The sequence below is a fragment of the Pan paniscus genome, chromosome 8, assembly GCF_029289425.2.
Source record: "Pan paniscus chromosome 8, NHGRI_mPanPan1-v2.0_pri, whole genome shotgun sequence".
Classification (NCBI taxonomy): domain Eukaryota; kingdom Metazoa; phylum Chordata; class Mammalia; order Primates; family Hominidae; genus Pan; species Pan paniscus.
In genome coordinates, this window is record NC_073257.2 from 14,057,933 (window position 1) to 14,079,097 (window position 21,165).

Genomic DNA, 21,165 nt, shown 5'->3' on the forward strand with positions numbered 1-21,165 from the left:
AGAAGCCTGAAGTCCAAAGAGTGGAAGCTATTTCCAAATAAATCCAAGTCTCATGACATGGAGAAGAGCTGGGATGCAAATTCAAGAGCACATGATTCTGAAGCAAATTATTTCCCTCCAAGTTTCTGCTCTCATTGCCAGACAACACCTTCTCAGGGGTCATAGCTTCAGCCACAAGCAAGGTGTGTGGACATTGGAAGAGTTGGTTGTCCCCCAGGGATGTGGAGCAGGTGCTCTTACGTGTCCCAGTGAGATGCAGGAGCTGTGTGCTGATCTTGTCATGCCAGGGACACATCCGGAGTCTGTGCTGGGCTCACCCCACGTCTGCCACCAGCCTTTCGCACAGCAGGAAATCAACAAGGACTTGGTAAAGACAATGGGCTCTGCCAAGCTGCTTACTTTAAAGTTCACCTGACACATTTACACTCAGGGAGAGTGACGATGTCTGGAGAGCGAACGTGAAGAATGAAGACTACAGCTGATGACATTGCATACTGAAAATCTGCCAAGACAGTAGATTCTAGTGCTCCTACCACATCCACACTGAATGGTAACTTTGGAAGGTGATGGGCACGTTGATTTGTTTGACTGTAGTGTTCATTTCACTATTTGTATGTATATCAAAACATCGTGTTGTACACCTTAGATATATACAATAACAGTAAATAAAAAAATTACCAGAATGTTCACTAGTTCCAAGAATCCTATGTTAATCTTGAGCTGCCAGAAACCCATAGCCCATACACTAATGACAAAGCGTAACTAGAAACGCTCCTCGAAGACCCTCAGTGACAAGGCTGGCTATGACGGGATGACCGCCACCATCAGGACTGTTTCCTGAAGCCGGCAGCGCCCTGCAGCCGACCCTGGCAGGAGGGCACTCTGGAGTGTGTGGCTAGCGACACGGCCGTCCTCCGTGGCTCAGGATCCTCTTCTCGCCTGTGTGGAGTTCGTGGCTCTGTTCTGGCTCCGGTGCTCCCACCATGGTTCTAGCCAGGAGTCTCTCATGATGGAGCGTGCTGGGAAGGGCTACTTTGGGGTGGAATTATCCAGACACACGGCAGTGCTGGGGTTCCAGGGCAGCCCTGAGGAGAGGGGCAGGGGTTCTGCAACCCCTCCGCCCAGGTGCATGCTCAGAAGCTCAGCGCCTGTGTGGAGGGACTCAGTGTCAGGAACAACCAGGGATTTGCTGGAGAAGGAGAAGCTCTGGGCCGGTAGAGTTGGATCACAGCTAATCATGCTGGCTTGAAGTGATAGCCGGTGAATGCTTGTCTATCACCTTTCTGGCGCCTCTTACTGTTCAACTCTCCATTTTCTGAGCTGTTTACCCTGTTCTATCTAAAACACTTAAATTTGTTCTAAATGAAGCTGTGTATAAACAAAATAACAAAAATACAGCCGGGGGCAATGGCTCATGCTTGTAATCCCAGCATTGTGGGATGCTGAGGCAGGAGGATCACTTGAGCTCAGGAGTTAGAGACCAGTCTGGGCAACATAGCGAGACCCTGTCTCTACTAAAAACAAACAAAAAATTAGCCAGGCAAATCGCTTGAGCCTGTGAGATCGAGGCAGCAGTGAGCTAGATAGCTCTCTGCACTCCAGAGTTGGGTGACAGTGTGAGACGCTGTCTCTATATGTATATTATATAAAATAACAAAAATACATAAATATATAAAAATATACCTGATATTGCTGATACAGAGGACTCCTGAATGTTCAGAAGGACGGCTCTGATGCTTTGGGACAGTAGTCAGGGAATCAGTAAATCACACACTTCCACGGCCCTCAATTTCAGGGTAACAGCCATCAGTTCTCCACTGCTTCTCAATTATTTGAACAATAAATGAATTTTGAATTTTAATGTTTCTCAGTGACCATGTGGTACTGAGTATGTTTTTTGATGCCCATTATCTGGGATATATTTTCCTCCTCCCTCCTCCCTCAGTGGGGCTCGTTTCTGGCTGCCCCCACACAGTCTGATAGAACTTGGTTCCCTCCAGATGTGTCCAGATCTGGGATGTCCTGCAGAGCGGCCCCTGGCCTCCTATGGCCTTGGAGTGCTTGAAGTGTGGCTGCCGAGACAGAGGAACTGAATTTTAAGTTGTATTTAATTTTGATTGAATTAGAGTTGTCACCTGTGGCAGATGGCTACTGCACTGGACCACCACCCAAGAAGCTTAAAATCCCAGGACACTCAAATGTGGGTGGGTTTTGTGTTGTGAGAACAAGAAATCCTTTATGAAGAGGTTTTTACACCTTGCCAAGTACATGGAAAATTATGCAATTTGGCCACGTTGCAGGATGGAGTGGAGCCCTCTCTGCTCATGGCAAGACCAGCAGTGGAGCGTAGGGTTTGAGCACTCCGTGAATTCTCGTCATGACCACAGTAGAGAAAGAACACAGAAAAGGGGCGAAAGAGACAGTAAAATGGAAAGGCACACGGTGAACAGGCGTTTACACTGGAAGGCCTTTGTTTTATAGCTGAAAACGAAATCTACTGGCCAAGTTCAATTTAAATTTTAGCTGGAGGCTTTGCAGAAGACCTGTTGCAGCAGCGATAGTTCAACATCATTAACAAAAAAAGAACAAAATTGGAGAGGAAAACTATGGAATAGCCAGGAAGCAGACTGAATGTCAGCCTCAATGAGGCCAGAAGAAGCCTCAACGAGGCCACAGCAGCACAGAGCAGGGGCAGGCGGGCACACGGTGTGGCTTGTGCCTGGATCCCCCGCTGGGAACCTGGTGCCCGTTGGCTGGTGCACTGGGCCCTGACCCCCTGAGCCGACAGAGTCCAGGTGAGCACAGCATGTCTGTTTCCAGGTGGGAAACCCTCTGCCTGGCTGCCGCCGTGACCCAGTAGATCTGAGATCACAACCATTACAGCTTTCTGGGTGATGAGGGGGACATTCACACTGCAGAAGAGTAAGGACATCCCAGCAAGGTCATCCTGCAGCCAAGACCCAGGTCAGTTCTGGAGAAGCTGAAGGCGTGGGAAAACCCGCCAGCCTTGGGAGGCTCCCCAGGCCCCAGAGTGACCCCGTTCTTGGAGCACTGGTCCTTTGTCCCCACAGTGAGAGGGTGGACACCATCGCCTTCCACAGCTGTGCTGACACCTGCCCACCCACCCCTCAGCCAGAGTCACTCAGGTGGCCAAGGAAAAAGTAACTTCAGATCCCAAAGTGTTTCTTCCAGGCCCAGAAGGTGCAGGAAGCGGCCAGCCACTGATTGCCCAGCTGGCACCTGCAGCAATGATGCTATTCTCACTCAGCCGATTTGTGAGCAGATTTTTCTGATTCTTTGATTCTTCTTTGTGAGATTTAAGGAAAGCCTATGTGACAGTGCCTCTCCAAATTCTTGCTGTATGCTCATGTCAACACGGAGTGTGCAGTGCTAAGATGTCTTCCACGCCTGGGCTTTGCCTCCATATCTGTGGGCAGGAGATCTGAGCCAGTGCCAGATGTGGACAAAACTCAAGTCAGAGCCCAGAGGACGGCCCTACTGTCAATCAGACCAGGGGTGCCCTGACCACACCCTCTTCCCAGAGGACGGCCCTGCTGTGATACAGACCGGGGTGCTCTGACCCTCTAGCAGGCTCAAGGCCGGCCTCATTGCGGGCTGACCTTCCTTCCTCATGTCCTGCAGCTGCGTCCCTTACCCTTACCCCAAATAAACCACCTTCCCTCCATCCTGACTCGAGGCCCTCTCCCTTCCCAGGACAATGGAGGCCGGCAGGTGAGCTCTGACAGGTGTGTTTAACAACCATGGGTGCAACAGAGGCGGCTTTCCCTGCTCCCTTTCCCTCCTTTCCCGAGGTGGAGCTGGATTCAGAGCTTCCCACCTGCTTGTGACCAGCGTGCATTCTCGACATACACGCTTCAGACCAAATGTCTGCTTGTTCACCTGTGCGGGCTCTGTGCGGGCTGCTGTGTGCTGTGCGGGCTGCTCTGTGCTTGGGAAAATGAAGGTTGGCATGATTTCCTGCGGCAATGCCATCCCGTTTTATGCCTTAATGAGGGCTAGAAAGAAAACATTTTCCTCGAGCTGCATGCGAATATCGCCCAAAGTGCAGCTCCCCGCGGAGGCCTCGTGCACCCTTCCAACTGTGATGCGACAGAGATGAGGGAAAATGAGTTAAAGTATGAGGATAATCGGTAAAGTGACACAAAAAGGTTGCAAATGGCCTCACTTGAAGCGTTTGTATTTTAAAGGTCTCAGGCAACGACAGCGCATGGAAGTTGGCTGGGTAGTTTATTCTAGACACGTGTGTTTGTGACTCAGCCTTTCACGTGCTGGGTTTTAGGAGTCATTATTCATCTGAAGTAGCAGAAAAGGGATGGCGTTTCCCCCACGCCGGCCAGTCCTTTCCCAGTTTTTCATCCGAGCACTTGCTGTGGGAGGAACATTTGATCCCAGCGGTCGTGGCGTCAGGCCGCCTGCTCACTGGAGGGAGGATTTCCATTAGAAAATTTCAAATTCAAAGTTGGAGGCAGCTGCACCGAGAGTGTGAGAGATAATGTCACTCAGACGTGGCCCCTGAAAGTAACTCTTGCATCGTGCCTTCCTTTTTTGGAAAAGGGCACTACCGTATGTGCTTAAATGGTGAATTGGACAGGAAGTGATTCAAATTCATTTTTTTCTCCTTCAGATCATTTAGGCAAATTAATATCCAATAGCACATATTTCTTGTCCTTCTTTATATTCTCACTAAAAGCAAAGCAAGGTAGAGACATCCTGGAATGCTGTAATCTTCTCTGGGGTAAAAGCAATTATGGAAACTGGTATTATCAGGAAAAAAGCTCTACTAGGTAGTAAGCCTAGAATTCCACTTGGAGGTTCAGTAAGTCAGCTCTTGATATGGCTGGGAAAGGATGGGAAAACATGCTCTCTTTCGTATATTGGAACTTAAGTTTTTAAATTTCCTCTTTCCTTTTCTTATTTTCCTGGTCTGCCCCCACCAATGCCCACCAAGTGAATTTGCTAATGCCATGTGTCACCTCGCTTAATAATGAGGATTTTGTCAGAATACTTGCACACGCCGCTTTCTGGGACACCGTCCCAAGGTGGGGTGGACCCAGCAACTGTGGGAGTCCATTTTCATGAAGAATCCTGAAAAGAGCCTGCCCTGAGAATCACGAGATGGGATTTTGTCTTCGGTCGTATGATCAGCTAGCCAGGAAGTTACTTAATTTTACTAGTCTCTGCTTCCTCCTGTGAATCCCCAGGATAGGCACTCTGTGAGGAAAGGGGTTCCCGAGCCACCCTTTCCCCGCAGCTCAGCCCCAAAGCACGGGACAGAGCCTTTGCATGGCAGGCGCTCACTAAAGATTCCTTGAGTGAATGAAAGGGGGCAAAATTCACATCCCTATCAGTCCCACATCACTCTGAAATAGGCCTTCTTAGTGGGGAGGTAAAAAGAATTTAAGCATAGAAAGACAGATGAGACAAAACAGGCGATATTTGTTACTTTGTATGTGAGAGGCCAACCCGTTAGAGAAGCAAGTGCTCCAGCAGCGAGAGCGATGGATCCGAAACTCCCCGATCAGATCAGAAGATACTGTGTTGGCCGCATGAGCTTCGGTCTCAGCCCTCTAAGTAGAAGCAGTGAAGTCAGAAAAAGTGAACTCAGAGCTGATCCACTCTACCACGTTCTCACGCCAGAACCCCCTGGATGACCTGTTCAATTCCCACACAAGCGATGACTTCTAGAGTTTCCAGGTGAATGCTCCCAATTTCCCTTCACATCTGTACCTGTTTGCCTCGGAATGCGTCTGCTTCATCTGTGGAAACGTAGCCTGTGAGGACGGAGCTCTGCACTCCAAGCTCCTGGAAACAATAACGTCCCTGGACCTCCCCGAGGGTTGTCAGATGGAGCCTTCCATGTAACATCTGCATGTAGTGTTGTCATACGCCTGCATTCCGTGTAATGTCTGCATGTGGTGTTGTCATATGCCTGCATTCCGTGTAATGTCTGCATGTGATGTTGTCATACGCCTGCATTCCGTGTAATGTCTGCATGTGGTGTTGTCATATGCCTGCATTCCGTGTAATGTCTGCATGTGGTGTGGTCATACGCTTGCATTCCGTGTAATGTCTGCATGTGGTGTGGTCATACGCTTGCATTCCGTGTAATGTCTGCATGTGGTGTGGTCATATGCCTGCATTCCATGTAACGTCTGCACGTGGTATTGTCATACACATGCATTCCGTGTAACATGTGCGTGTGGTATTGCCATATGCTTGTATTCCGTGTAAAGTCTGTACACAGTGTGGTCATATGCATTCATTCCGTGTAATGTCTGCATGTGATATTGTCATATGCATGCATTCCATGTAACGTCTGCATGTGGTGTGGTCATATGCCTGCATTCCATGTAATGTCTGCACGTGGTATGGTCATACACACGCATTCCGTGTAATGTGTGCATGTGGTATTGCCATATGCATGTATTCCGTGTAACGTCTGTACACGGTGTGGTCATACGCATTCATTCCGTGTAATGTCTGCATGTGATATTGTCATACACATGCATTCCATGTAACGTCTGCATGTGGTGTGGTCATACGCCTATATTCCATGTAACGTCTGCATGTGGTATTGTCATATGCATGTATTCTGTGTAACGTCTGTACATGGTGTGGTCATACGCATGCATTCCATGTAACGTCGGCATGTGGTGTGGTCATATGCCTGCATTCCATGTAACGTCTGCACGTGGTATGGTCATACACACGCATTCCGTGTAATGTGTGCATGTGATATTGCCATATGCATGTATTCCATGTAACGTCTGTACACGGTGTGGTCATATGCATTCATTCCGTGTAATGTCTGCATGTGATATTGTCATACGCATGCATTCCATGTAACGTCTGCATGTGGTGTGGTCATATGCCTATATTCCATGTAACGTCTGCATGTGGTGTGGTCATACACATGCATTCCATGTAACATCTGCATGTGGTATTGTCATATGCATGTATTCCATGTAACGTCTGTACATGGTGTGGTCATACACATTCATTCCGTGTAATGTCTGCATGTGATATTGTCATACGCATGCATTCCATGTAACGTCTGCACGTGGTATGGTCATACACACGCATTCCGTGTAACATCTGCATGTGGTATTGTCATATGCATGTATTCCGTGTAACGTCTGTACATGGTGTGGTCATACGCATGCATTCTGTATAACGGCTGCAGGTGGTGTGGTCATATGCATGCATTTGTGTAGTGTCTGTATGTTGGTATTGTCATATGAATGCATTCTGTGTAACATCCACATGTGGTGTCATATGCTTGCATCGTAGGGGCCTACTTTTGTGTCTGAGGAGCTCCCTGAAGGACCCTGCAGCTGGGCCAGCAGAGAGCCATCATCCCCGGTGCCCTACTGTGGCTCAGGTGGTGTGGAAGGGAGGTGTGGTGCTCTCTGTCAGCCCCGGGCCCTACCTTTGGGTCCGTTTGACTTCTCTGTTGCTGTGATGCCCATATTATCAGAACATGAAAAAGTCATGCCACTCAGGATTTGGGACTGGCCATGGCACAGTTAGAAAAACCAATGGCCTGAGGGTTTTTCACCCTGCATCATGGATCTTGTAACTCTTACCTCCCTTCGCCCTGCATGGATCTTGTAACTCTTACCTCCCTTTGCCCTGCATGGATCTTGTAACTCTTACCTCCCTCTGATTCCTTGAAACAGTAACCATAGAGTATTCAAATAATTGCCATGTAGGCTGCCTTCCGCCAACTGGAAATGTCTTTTCAGAAGCTCACACACCCTGGGCAAATCCTTTCCTCTAGAATGAGTCCCTTGCTGTCCCTACCTGGGAATTCCACTCCAGAAGAGGCTCTACTGAGCACTTGGGAGAAGCTCGCATTGGCATATTTGCTAGTGTTTTCCATAAAACCAAAACGTTTAAGTGGAATAAATATCCAACAAAAACTAAATTAAGTGTATCCATACACAGGAGCATATGCGGTTTTAACTTGGTAGCACATTTGCTTACAGATTTTCATATAATACATTGTTAAGTTAAAAATCCAGTTTCTGACTGAACCATATGCATCATATGACCCTGTTTTTGTAATAAAACTGCATTTATATTTACAGTTTGCAAATGTCTATATATGTATGTGTATAAAAATATATCTGGAAGGACACAAACCAAAATTGAAGAAGCACTTATATCTGGCTGGTGGGGTTATGAGTGACTTTTCACTTGCAGTTTTAATATCTGTCTGAATTCTCTAGACTTTTACCATGGCCATACTTTATATTTTTTAAAACACACACATGAAAAGCTAAACTTAGGGAAGAAAGAACAATGGGTCAGACTTTCCCATCTGACATCTGATGATAACTAAATCATTTAGGCCAATTAATTAATAGATGTAGGGAACATTTGCTAATCACCAAACTTGCATTACTTTTTGACATTTCAATACAAAGTGGCAAGAACCACATTGCTTAGTTTGTCTGCTGTTTGGCCAAAATGGCGAGACTAAAAATCTGAGTTAAGGTCATTCTGCATGAATTTTTGGCTAATATATATCACCTCCTATGATAAGAAAATTATGGAAAAATTACTTCACACATTTCCTGGGTGGTGGGCACTGAGGCTTCTCAGAGAACACTATTTTCTACACATGTTGATATCAAATGATATTTGAATATTTACTACATATATAGCATTGAGATGCAAGCTTTTCAGATGGTTCCTGGACCTTTTCCACTTCTGAGAATAAGACCTCGATTTACGCAGAAATGTTTAATTTGACAGAATACATATCAGAAACGTCAAATGGGTTAGTCTAGGTCCAGCCCCACTGTCATCCTGAAGTTTTCTTCTTTGAGTTCAGGACCACTTGGAATAGACCCTGAGGCTGCCCTTCGGGGACTCGGAATTAATACTCCCATGTGCTCAGCAAGTACAGGCGGCCCGGAGTCGGGTGAGGTGGCTGTAAAAACTCTGTATTAGTCGTAGAAACTGCATGTTTAAAAGCTGCCACAAGTTCTGTTTATGACAGGCATGGCATTACCCCCCCCCAACCATAGATGAGTTGGGTCCCAGGCATCTCGGGTGACAATAGAATGTAGTGGTTAAAAGCAAGTATTTGAAGCCCAATGGACTCAGGTGTGGATTCGGACTCAGCTCCTAACCACCTGTACTGTCTTAGACATTTAAAACCTCGCTTCAGTCTTTTATATACATATTCCCTATGTAAACCAAAAATAACATTCTAAGGCCCCCTAAGCTTCTGAATGCACTTCCTCCCCAGCCAGGGCTCTTTTAAAATTTAACCTGAGAGACTGTTTGAGGCAATGTTGGGAAGTGGGGGTCAGACATGCCTCATGATGCCTCTCCGGCATTAACAGCAACACAGACCTTAAGTCTGATAAGAAACATTTACAGCCTCTTCTCTCTGAAGCCTGCTACCTGGAGGCTTCATCTGCATGATAAAACTTCTATCTCCACCAACTCTTATTGCAACCCAGATGTTTCTTTCTGTTGATTCCAGGACTTTGGACAAATTCAACCAATTGTCAAACAGAAAATGCTTAAATCTATCTATAAGCTGGAAGTGCACCCCCCATCCACCCCCCACTACCCCCAACCCCTTCCCTGCTTCAAATTTTTCCACCTTTCTGGACCAAATCAATGTATTTCTTAAATGTATTTGATTGAAGTCTCATAGCTCCCTAGAATATATAAAACCAAGCTGCGCCCCGACCACCTTGGACACATGTTCTCAGGATCTCCTGAGGGCTGTGTCGTGGGCCGGGTCACCCATATTTGGCTCGGAATAAGTCTCTTCAAATATTTTACAGAGTTGGACTCTTTTCATTGACACTTAGTTAAACATGTCTACTCCACAAGATTGTTACGAAAAATGAAAGGAATTTCTGATAACCACACAATTGTCAGGAGCAAGGGAAACATTCTGTGAATGGTAATCATCATTATTTTAGTGTTGAGACACTGCCTTTGTGATATTGTCAGAGTTGCTAAAATACATGGCTACCTCTCAGTTCTCAGACAGCCTCACGTTTGAAGTAGCTACTAGTAACAGAGGTTGTCTTCGTATAACCAGATAGACAGGGATCAGAGACAATTGATCTCTGGCCTCAGAAACTATAGGAATCTGAGAGAAAAAGCCACAGGACACTGCCTCTAAGAGGGGGAGGTGGAAGGCAGGAAAATTCGCTGTGGGGTGTCTGATGCCTGAGAGTCAGAGGGCGGTAAAACAAAGGGTGGCTGAAGGCCTTTCCTGCAAACCAGAAACCAGTGTCCCCAGCTAGCCATGGTATAAACCCCGACTCCCAGGAAGGTCCAGGCCCAGATGCCACCTTCTGTCTGTGATGAGGACGAGGACAACGTCTCCACTTTTGCATGCTCCAGCTCCTTCTGTCACTCAGTGTGTGTGTCAGGTGGTCCAGTATGTACTAGGGACTCTTACAGACGCATGCCAACCCTACACATGTCCCTCTTCTCAGCAATCATTCCTCTCCTTCTTCCTTTGCCCGTTTATACGTTAGTTATTGAACTCGTGGATCTTAGCCCCATTTTTCAGTAGCCTCTAAAGACTGTTGCACTTCTACTTCTCAGAATACTTCCGAGGTCCTCAGAGGACAGTGTGCCTGCAGCTCAGGCCAGGCCCCTTCATGCTGGGCTCCAAGCTCACCATGGCTCCTAACCAGACACCTTGTTTGTGCCGCTCCAGTCCCCATGGCAGGAGCGACTCCTCTCTCTCACCAGTGCAAGGATCACGATGTTATTGCTTATAAAGCCCTTAAGCTCTCTTTCAGGTGAGTTTCAAATCGTTATCTCCTTACACCAAGCAGACAGATGTGAGTCCGCTGCTTGGTGACATCATCCTCTTGTTAGAAGAGCACTGACTCACGTTTCTATAGCAAATTGATAACACTATGTGACAAATCCAAAATCGACAACGGCTATTTCTTAGCTTTAGGTTTTATTTTTCTTCAGAGAGAAACAAGTATGGCAAATATCTATGAATTTCTGTTTAATCTGATGACAAATTAATTAATAATGATAACAAATGGTTATCTACTTAGATATGTAACGTAGGCATTGGAAGTAATATTTTATCCTAACATTAGAACCAAGATTTTGTGTAAGTGCAAAGAGGACATAGTCTCCACCCCACTGTGTTACAGATCAGGAAGTTGGAGGTGGTTCGGTTACAGGGTTAAGTTACATGCACGTCACACAGCCCTGAGCCGGGGAAACCAAGAACAAAGCCCCTATGCTTGCTGGGCCATCCCACCCCCTCACATTAGATTTGCTTAAAGAACCTGCCAGAGGCTTCGTCTGGAATAGCACCTCAGTCTCATTCATCTCTATCATGAGTTTCCGCATTTTGACAATGAGCCTGTTCCAACATTTCAGATTCTCCACTCATCATTAAAATAACTTTATTCCAACCTTGCAGCTTCCAAATTAATACCGACTCTTTCCTTATCAGAAACAAGCAAAGATTTAGAGTATCACTGAAATAAAATCACAATGTTTTACCTTGAGGCTTAATTCTCTCTAAAATCTAGTCAGATGCTCCCCATCCCAGTTTCACCATTATATCAGCACAACTCTTGAACATTGCATTTTCTAATCTGTCATCCTTTTAATCTCCTATTTTATAAATGCTCTTTTCTGTATAAATGGCCTGCATATTATAAACAGTATTGAATAGCTTGTTTCTTTCTCTAATCAACCTGATCTGTCTACTCAATATCCACCCATGCATCCATCCATCCATCCATCCATCCATCCATCCATCTACTCATTCATTCACCTATTCATTTTTTAATTAATCATTTCATTAATTTATTCAGCACTTACTATATTCTAGACAGTATCCTGGGGATATGAAGATAGGTAGATAGGTAGATAGATAGATAGATAGATAGATAGATAGATAGATGGATGGATTAGAGAGAGAGAGAATAGATGATAGGTAGATAATTCTTTGTCACTATCTTTAAGGTACACAAAATTTTGTAGGAGAGTCTGAGACATACAAACTTCTTATAATACAATGAATGTATTTGGTGCAATAGAGCAAAAATAGGGTCAGGACTTTACGACTACTAAGCCTCACAGGTGTTTTGATGCCTATGGAATCACCACATATAAGTCCCACTAATTCAGTCGCCATTTGTGACTAATGTGTCCAATATTCAGTAGGAAAGATATAAAAGAAAATAATTAGAGTTCCTTAATATCTCTTTGGTCCACCAGCAGGCATCCATGTTTGTGATCTTCTGGGCAATTTTCAGACCTGCTGGCATCACAAGTTCCTCCAACCAGACTTGGATAATGGGTCAATCAGCAAGAAGCACTTTTCCTGAGCCCAAGTTCTAAAACCTCCACAGCAACAGCCCTAATGAAAAATGTAGTATCTCCCACTTCTCCTTTCTATTGCCTTTTTGTTTGGTTTTCACAGGAATCTATTTCTGAGTGTTTGCTGTAGGCAGACACTTTCCTCATCTCCACCTTTGATTACGAGAACAGCATAGCCCGGTGGCTGCCCGGGGGGAGAGGTGGTGGGCAGGGTCAGAGTGCACACGTGCGTGTGTTCATGTGTACTGTGTACAGGTGCTGTGGGGGTCCAGGAACTGCTGGCTATCACAGTGAGTGGTGACACAAAGGCCTGTAATTCTATGTTGAAAATAATATTTCCAGCCTAGAACTTGCAGTCTGGCTGGAATGAAATACACAGAAAATAGTCAGGATAGTCCAATCTATGTCTGAGCCTCCAGATTTAAAGATAATTTATATCCACAAATACATACTGCTATGTCTTTTTACCTTTCCATTTTCAGAGCTAGCTGCCAATTTAAGTAAGCATCCTTGCTTTAGTTAAGGGCTTTAGTAATAAAATAATAATAACTTCACGAACAGGAAGAGATTCTATAAATCCTGAGTTTCACGCCAGGAAACCACCCCAGAAAACACTTTTTGTACTAATAGCTGTAAAAAAAGGTCAGGTACCTGACTTAAATAATTGCTTTCCTTTGTGTATGTTTGGGGGAGGAGGAATTTCTGGTTCTACTTGTAACACATGCATATGAGGTTACACAAAGATTTCTTTCCTGGAAAACTGGAAATAAGCATAATCAAAACTGTAAAATGATAAAATACTGGTGCAATTATTTTCTTCAGGAATCTCACAATTTCATCTGCGGGAGTGGATCTGAAATCTAAAATCTGAAAACATTTATTTCACTTTATGATTCTTTTTATTCCACATTCTTCTCTAATTTTTTCCTTGACTGAAACATCGGTATCTCTGTTTCTCGTGGTCTCTCTTCGCCTCAGCCGTGCAGTTCTGTGGGTATCTAGGGGGCCTTTTCAGTTCAAAGTACATCAGCAGCCCGACGCTGGTGGTCCACGTTTTCCTGTCGGCTCTGTGGGTTGCATCTGTGTCCTGTTACCTCGGAGGAGTTGTATGTGCGTCCTGAGAGGGAGACAGCCTGGGAAGACAGGGTGGCTTGCAGAAGACGCCCACCATTTGCACAGAGCTAGCCGAGGCAGCTGGCCTGTGTGTGTGCATGCGTGTGCGCGCATGTATGGGTGTGTATGTGTACGCTCATGTGCGTGTGTGTTTGTGTGTATGTGCATGTATGTGAGCATGTACGTGTGTGCGCACGTGTATGTTCATGTGCTTGCGTGTGTGCGCATGTCTGCGTGCGTTTATGTGCGTGTATGTGCATGTGTGTGTGAGCGTGTATGCTCATGTGCACGTGTGTCTGTGTGTGAGCGTGTATGGGTGTGTGTGCGTGTATGCTTATGTACGTGTGTGTGTGCATATATGTGCATGTGCATGTATGCATGTGTTTGTGTGTGTGTGTGTATGCATGCATGTGCATCTGTGTTGAGGGGGTGTTGCTCAGGAAGCGAGGGACAGGGCATATCCTAGGTAGAGACAGCTTCCTGGGGAAAGCCTTGTTCTAAGGCAGCAGGGCGGTCTCGCACTTGCGCGGCTGCTCCTGGGATTTGGAAAGGACACAGATGGGAAGTTGGAGAGATGGCCTGGGGCAGGTGGGGTAGGTGGGGCAGGTGGGGCAGATGGGGCAGGTGGCGCAGATGGGGCAGTCATTAACGAGCATGCCTGGAACCCCATCCCTAGTCTTGTAGAGGAGGCAAGGAGCTGTCTAACTGTCTCTTAAGAGTGGCACAGTCAGTGCTATGGTTTGGAGGTTTGTCCCCTCCAGATCTCATGTTGAAACGTGATCCCCAGTGTTGGAGGTGGGGCCTGGTGGAGGATGCTGGGGTCGGGGGTGGATCCCTCACGAGTATCTTGGTGCTGTCCTCCTGGTCATGAATGAGTTCTTGCTCTGTGCGTTGCAGTGAGAGCTGATTGGTAGGAAGAGCCTGGCCCCTCCCACCGCCTCTCCCACCACGTGATCTCTGCACAGGCTGCTCCCCTCCCCATCGGCCACGAGTGAAGCTTCCTGAGGCCTCACCAGATGCAGATGCTGGTGCCACGCTTCCTGTACAGCCTGCAGAGCCATGGCTGCACAAACCTTTCTTCCTCATAAATCACCCAGCCTCGGGTGTTCCTTTCTAGCAACACACACGGACTGAGCCGGATGACATGAAGCAGCTGTTCCCGCCTCCTCCTGGCACCTCTCTGACTCACGCACTTGGTGCGTGGAGGGGTCGTGAGCGGGCACAGGCAGCCACTTCGCTGCTTGCCTCATCAGCCCCACAGTTCCCCACAGGTGAGTCCTGGCATAGAAACATCCCCTGCATCTTAATTTGCATTTGTTAATAATTATGTGAAATAGAGAAAATAACTTATTTGTGCACAGCTCTGACTTCCAAACGAAACCACTCCAGCTTTTTGGAAGCTTCCGCATTTGGGGATGATATTAACCAAGTGACCACAGACGAGAGAGGCACTGCCCTTCTCTTTAACCCAGAAACTGGTCAGGAGCCTGAGGAGAATGACAAAGGGAAAGAATTCTTACAGGAACTTCTCCCTCCGCGTCCCTCAGTTTAAAACTACGGTGCTCGCCACAGAATCTCACTTCCAATTCCTTGAGGAGAACTGCTTCTTGTACTTATCGCATCCTCATTTACGATATGACTCTGCTAGTATTTTAAATACATGTCTAGCGTTCCTTATAGAGACATTCTCATCCCCACATAGATCGGTGGTTATGAGGGAGTTTTCTTTCCTATGCCTAGGATTCTGTTTTGATGATTTTTACGGGGTTTGCTTACAGTAGTAACTCAGCACACTGCTTGATGATATTTAAAAACTTCTTCCTCCTTGATTTTCATTTTAAATCAAGCAAACACAATAATCCACAAAAACTAAATTAAAATCAATGCCCTTAACATGACTGGCAAGAAGAATGCTGTTTCTGTTGTAAAAAGACTTGCTATACGTAACAGGATGATATACATAACAGGATGATTAGAAAGTTAAAACTATAATATTGTGAGATGCTATTTGGTTTGGTAAGACGGGGGTCAGATAGTCTATCAGAATAATTTTCTTCCGTTTGATCACACATCTCATCAGAGGAGCAGGAGAGCCGTCCAGCGTGAGATATTTGAAGGGGTGTTGACAAGAACATCAGATAGACGACAGGGGAGAGGGGCCCAGCTGCACGGGGAGAAGCCGATGAGGGATGGGTCTTTGCTGTCATCAACATTCACAAATCTATCATTCTGGATGCACAAATTAAAATTATTCACTAAGCAAGAATGCCATTGAACTGAACGTTATAAAAATCCTGGAGTAAGTAGAAAAATGCCAGGCTGATATATCTGTGCAGTAAGAGGCATATAATCCTGCCTCCATCAATAACAGCCCCCACACTTTATGGACTCTCCTCTTGGCGGTGGCTGTGAATAACCCGAATGCATGCGCAGCCTCTCGACAAACTCGTGTCCGCGGCTGTGGGCTACGTTCTCGCCAATGGCTGTGTCTTCGGCCAACACACCTGAGCTTACTGCATTAATGTTACTGTGCAATACAGCAGCTCCGCGCCTCCTGTGAGTGCCCGTGTTCACTTCCTAAACTGCTGGTCTACCCAGATTTTTAAAGGGACATATCAAATACTGTTCCTCCATTTCTGGTTCCTTTCAAGCTGCGTTGGTATCGATGTTTGGAACCCCTGGCCACATTTCATATTTATGTAACTGATCTGACAGTGCACGTGAATCTATGAGCAGTTACTTATTGAGTCCCTGCTGTATGTGAGGCTCTCAGGAAGGACTTATGGATGCGCCAAAGTACTGCTGATGATAATGGTGTGAGGAACACACTTTTACTCCTGTTTTATAGAGGTAAACCGTGGTACAGAATTTCACGTTACTTGTCTGAGGTCTTTGGTCATCCCAGCAGCGCCCGGTGTGAGCCCTCTCAAGTTCTCCATGGTTTTCCCATCACCCACACCCCTCCCGTCATGCTGGTTGATGGCACTCTTGCCCGTTGGGTGAGAAAGCCCTTTCCTGGACAGGTGATGCCCTTTGTAGTGAAAACAGTTAGATGCTGTCATGTTTGGTCAGAAGCTGAACCACAGATTTTAGAATGAGGCAATGATGGCCTGAGAGGGAAGTGGATTCTGTTGACACCAGCAGAATGTGTGGAATTGGGATTTTGAAAGTGTATTTACCCAGTGGCATGTGGTCCCAAGCGGGATCTGCCCTCTATGAGCTCCAGAATGGACTCGTCCTGCCACTGTGGTCTGTCCCTTCCTAGGTTCCCACGGTTCTCTCTTTCCCCACAATGTAGCTTTGCTTTGGACTAGTTTTTGGGACAAGATGTTGCTTGTGAGGTGGGTCTGACTGCAGGAGCCAAGCAGCACCACCCCAACAAATCCTCCAATCAGTCCACGCACCATGCCCAACACAAATCCTCCAATCAGTCCACGCACCATCCCCAACACAAATCCTCCAATCAGTCCATGCACCATGCCCAACACTGCGTGTCCCCCACAGATTGAGGGGGAAGATTAGGGAAGGCGAGGACCTGAGAAATCTGACTCCCTGGGGTCATCAGCACCCACGAGACATCTGCCTGAATCCGCCCCTGCACGGTGGCTATGGCCATCCTTGGCCCTGGGCCCCACACCCTTCCACTCTTCTGATGCAACGTCACCTCTCCTGTGACACCTTCCATAGTTTTCCCCTCACCGACACCCTTATCACCAGATTCTAAACATTTTCAAATCTCCCCCATTTAAAAAATAGCCCTTGTTGGAGCCCCTCTGCCCCTGCAACTCAGTAGCTTCCACGGGAGGGGGAGGCTTCCCCAGGGGACAGAATGATGTCGGCAGAAACTATTGGTTGTGAGACTTGCGGGCAGTGCTGCTGCATGTAGAGGGCAGAGTTCAGGGGCACGCGCAGGGCAAAGGACAGGGTATCTCCACCACCAGTGCATGGCTGGGAAGCCGCTCTCTGCTCCCCTGTGACTGCGGGCACACGTCCACTGCCCCCTGCCACCACGGACACCCATCCACTGACCCCTGCCACTGCAGGGACCCGTCCATTGCTCCCACCACCGCAGGCACCCATCCACTGCCCCTGCCAATGTGGGCACCTGTCCACTGCTCCTGCCACTGCAAGCACCCTCCACTGCCCCTGCCACTATGGGCACCCATTCACTGCTTCTGCCAATGTGGGCACCCGTCAACTGTCCCTGTCAATGTGGGCACCTGTCCACAACCTCATGCCACCATGGGCACCTATCCACTGCTTCTGCCAGTGCAGGTACCTGTCCACTGCCCCTGCCAATGCGGGCACCCATCCACTGCTCCTGCCACCTTGGGCACCCGTCCACTGCCTCTGCCACCACAGGCACCCACCACACTGCTCCTGCCACCATGGGCACCCGTCCACTGCCTCGTGCCTTTCTCCTCTGCTCACCCGTTGCCCCTGCTATGGGATGTGGAGCATGCAGCCGAGTTGCCCGACCGAAACGCCCCTCTCAGAGCTCAGTGAGGGTCTCCCTCCTGGCACCCAGGTGAAGGGACATTGTTCAGACCTCATCCTGCATGGCCTCTGCCCCAAGGCCTCCCACACCCACAACATTCCCTCCTCCTGAAACACTTGCATCCTGGGTTTCCTCATCCAGTTTCCAAACCCAGCACCCGGGCCACAGTCACTTCGTCCTCCTTTCTCCAGCCTGCCAGGTCCTCGTGAGTGTGTCTCACTGAATTCTCTCTCTGCACGGCCACTGCTTCAGCCAGGGTCACCTGGCCTCTGTGGGAGCCACAGGACGAGACTCCTTGCGGCCTGCTCTTCATGCGGAGCCTGAGTGGGCTTTTCTGTTCATCAGCCTCGTCCGCCCCTGCGCCCAAAGCCCTCCATGCACACTGCCCGCTTGTCGATTTCTAAACAAGATCTGTTTAGAAACAGTATGTGGGCACCCCCTACTCTCCAAACTCCTCTGAAGTCATGGCCCACACTCTCCCTGCTCACGGCATCTCTGGGTTCTCTCTCCAGCTCACTGAGCTTGTTTCGCATGTATGCCTTTGCCTTGAGGCTTGCTCCCCTTCAACTCTGGAAACCCACTTGTCACTCAGCACTCAGGTCTCAGCACTCAGCACTCAGGTCTCAGCACTCAGCACCCAGCACTCAGGTCTCAGCACTCAGCACTCAGGTCTCAGCACTCAGCACCCAGCACTCAGGTCTCAGTACTCAGCACGCAGGTCTCAGCACTCAGCACTCAGGTCAGTCTTTGCTTCTTCGGCAAGGTCGGACCTGAGCATTTCTGCTTCCCATTAGGTTAGATCCTCGAATGAGGCTTTTGGACAAGCCCTGCGCCATGATAGCTGGCGATCCACAGCCTACCATGTGCTCCAGGATGTCCTGCCCGTGGGCCACCCATAGGTTCGCTGAGTGCCTCCCCCTCTACTATGTCCCACGCAGGGAGTGGGCAGAGTAACCACGGAATGATCTAGTAAATTAGTGAGTGGCCGAACAGGTCTTGCCTTTTTGGGAGTGCAGGATCATTTCACAAGTCGATCCCATCAGGACAAAGCGAGTGTGCAGGCTGCTGCATGCCAAGGGCTCCTCATCAAGGCAGCCCTTCGTGAGAGGCATGGCCAATTCTCCAAAGATTCAAATCTTTCTGGGCCTCTGGCTGTTGACAGTTCCTTAATTAAAAATCCTCCTTCCAGCCCCCAAATGGATACCAATCTACAATATTCCACACCAACTGCAGCTCAGTCAAGCACTTTACTCATTGCAGTGATAACTGTGCAGGCTGATCATTGTTACAGCCACACAGTAATAGTGCCCTAGAGGCTGGGTGCGGTGGCTCACGCCTGTAATCCTAGCACTTTGGGAGGCCGAGTGGGTGGATCACAAGGTTTGGAGTTTGAGACCATCCTGGCCAACATGATGAAACCCTGTCTCTACTAAAAATACAAAAATTAGCTGGGCGTGGTGTCAAATGCCTGTAATCCTAGCTACTCGGGAGGCTGAGGCAGGAGAATCACTTGAACCCTGGAGGCGGAGGTTGCAGTAAGCCGAGATTGCGCCACTGCACTCCAGCCTGGGTGACAGAGTGAGACTTCGTCTCAAAAAAAAAGAAAAAAAAAATAGTGCCCTAGAATTCCAGCTTTCCTCCTAACAACACACGTGGTCCACATCCCGTGTCTCTTTCCCACCCCCACTGGAAGTTCCTCTGGCATTCTGTGTATTTTCTGTGTGTTGTTTTCAAAAAAACGCCATCCGGTATTGTAGGCTGCAAACTTACATCAAATAGTTTCCTGCCTGTGATTTGAATCAGAGCAAAACATCCCTGGGCACCTGGGCACTGTCCCCGAAGAGTTAATTATTGGTGCTCCCACTGCGTGCTGTCTGCAGGCGTTTTCCTGTATCAGCCCGTGCCATTCCCTGAAGACAGACCGTCCTGTGATGCTTTCTGGATGGCGTTTTCCTGTATCAGCCCGCACCATTCCCTGAAGACAGACCGTTCTGTGCTTTCTCCCTTGAAGACATACTGTCTATCTCTAATTCCCACATTGATTTTCTTTCTTTTAAGAAACCAACAAAACCAGAATCAAAAACAGCTGTTGACCCTCATCATCTGAAAGCGTGGGAACCAACTTTCCCCCGTGATCTCCTGCTCTGATGTTCATGACCCCTGGCTCCCCGTGTCTGTTCATGGGGCCTTCGGTGTGGGCTCCTGTTTGTGGAGCCTCAGTGGCCCATCCCCGTGTCCTTCTGCTGTGGGCCTGTAGCTGGGAAATTCACCCCCTGGCATTGACCAGGGGAAGGTGCGATTCCCTGTGGAGTTGGGAAGTGGCTCTCAGGGGTCAGGCACTGGGTGCTGCCCCAGTGCATGTTATGGGCAGCTGTCCACTGTGTGCAGGGCCAGTGAGACGCCAAGAGGTCATCACAGGCCTCTTCTCATCTCAGTGCCAGCCATGATGATCAGAAACATTTCTTTAGGGGGATGTGACTGCTGGCTATGGCACCGGGACTCTTCTCCCAGTGGGTCAATCGCACCTTCGCTCTGGGCAGGTGAGGGCACAGGCAGGAGCCTGAATGTGCAGGTGCCCGCAGGCCAGGCGGAGAATGGGCGCTTCTCCAGGAACTTAAATCTTGATAATGAGGCCCATCTGAACCCCTCAGCCTGCCCCAGGAGCCTCGCCTCACCTGCGGGCATCCAGCAGTGTCTGTAATGACCCTGCCCTGAAATGAAGGGGAGGAACCGCATCCTGTGTGTTACTCCAGGGGAAGGACAGGGCAGGGGCCGGCCTCCACCCTCCTCGAAGCAAACTCTCATTAGATGTTCCTGCTGGGCCCTGGAGAGTAACGAGCCAGCTGATTACCGTCTCTAGTGTAAACATCACCTTTTTTTTTTTTTTTTTTTTCTGAGATGGAGCCTCGCTCCATTGCCCAGGCTGGAGTGCAGTGGTGCGATCTCGGCTCACTGCAATCTCTGCCTCCCTGGTTCAAGCGATTCTCCTGACTCAGCCTCCTGAGTAGCTGGGACTACAGGCATGTGCCACCATGCCTGGCTCATTCTTTTTTTTTTTTTTGTATTTTTAGTAGAGATGGGGTTTCACTATGTTGGCCAGGCTGGTCTCAAACTCCTGACCTCGTGATCTGCCTGCCTTGGCCTCCCAAAGTCCTGGGATTACAGGCGTGAGCCACTACCACCTTTTAATC

General features: G+C 48.1%; 2 protein-coding genes across 3 annotated transcripts in view; one reads left to right on the plus strand and one right to left on the minus strand.

The window, feature by feature from the left end:
* ADARB2 (adenosine deaminase RNA specific B2 (inactive)) overlaps nucleotides 1-21,165 on the minus strand; it is a 568,492-nt gene that overhangs the window by 347,216 nt on the left and 200,111 nt on the right. The window lies entirely within an intron of this gene.
* LOC130540511 (putative uncharacterized protein ADARB2-AS1) overlaps nucleotides 14,478-21,165 on the plus strand; it is a 30,675-nt gene continuing 23,987 nt past the window's right edge. The window contains exon 1 of the mRNA XM_057298798.1: nucleotides 14,478-14,747. Coding sequence (XP_057154781.1) covers nucleotides 14,621-14,747 — 127 coding nt within the window. The 5' untranslated portion in view covers nucleotides 14,478-14,620. The remainder of the gene's footprint in view (nucleotides 14,748-21,165) is intronic.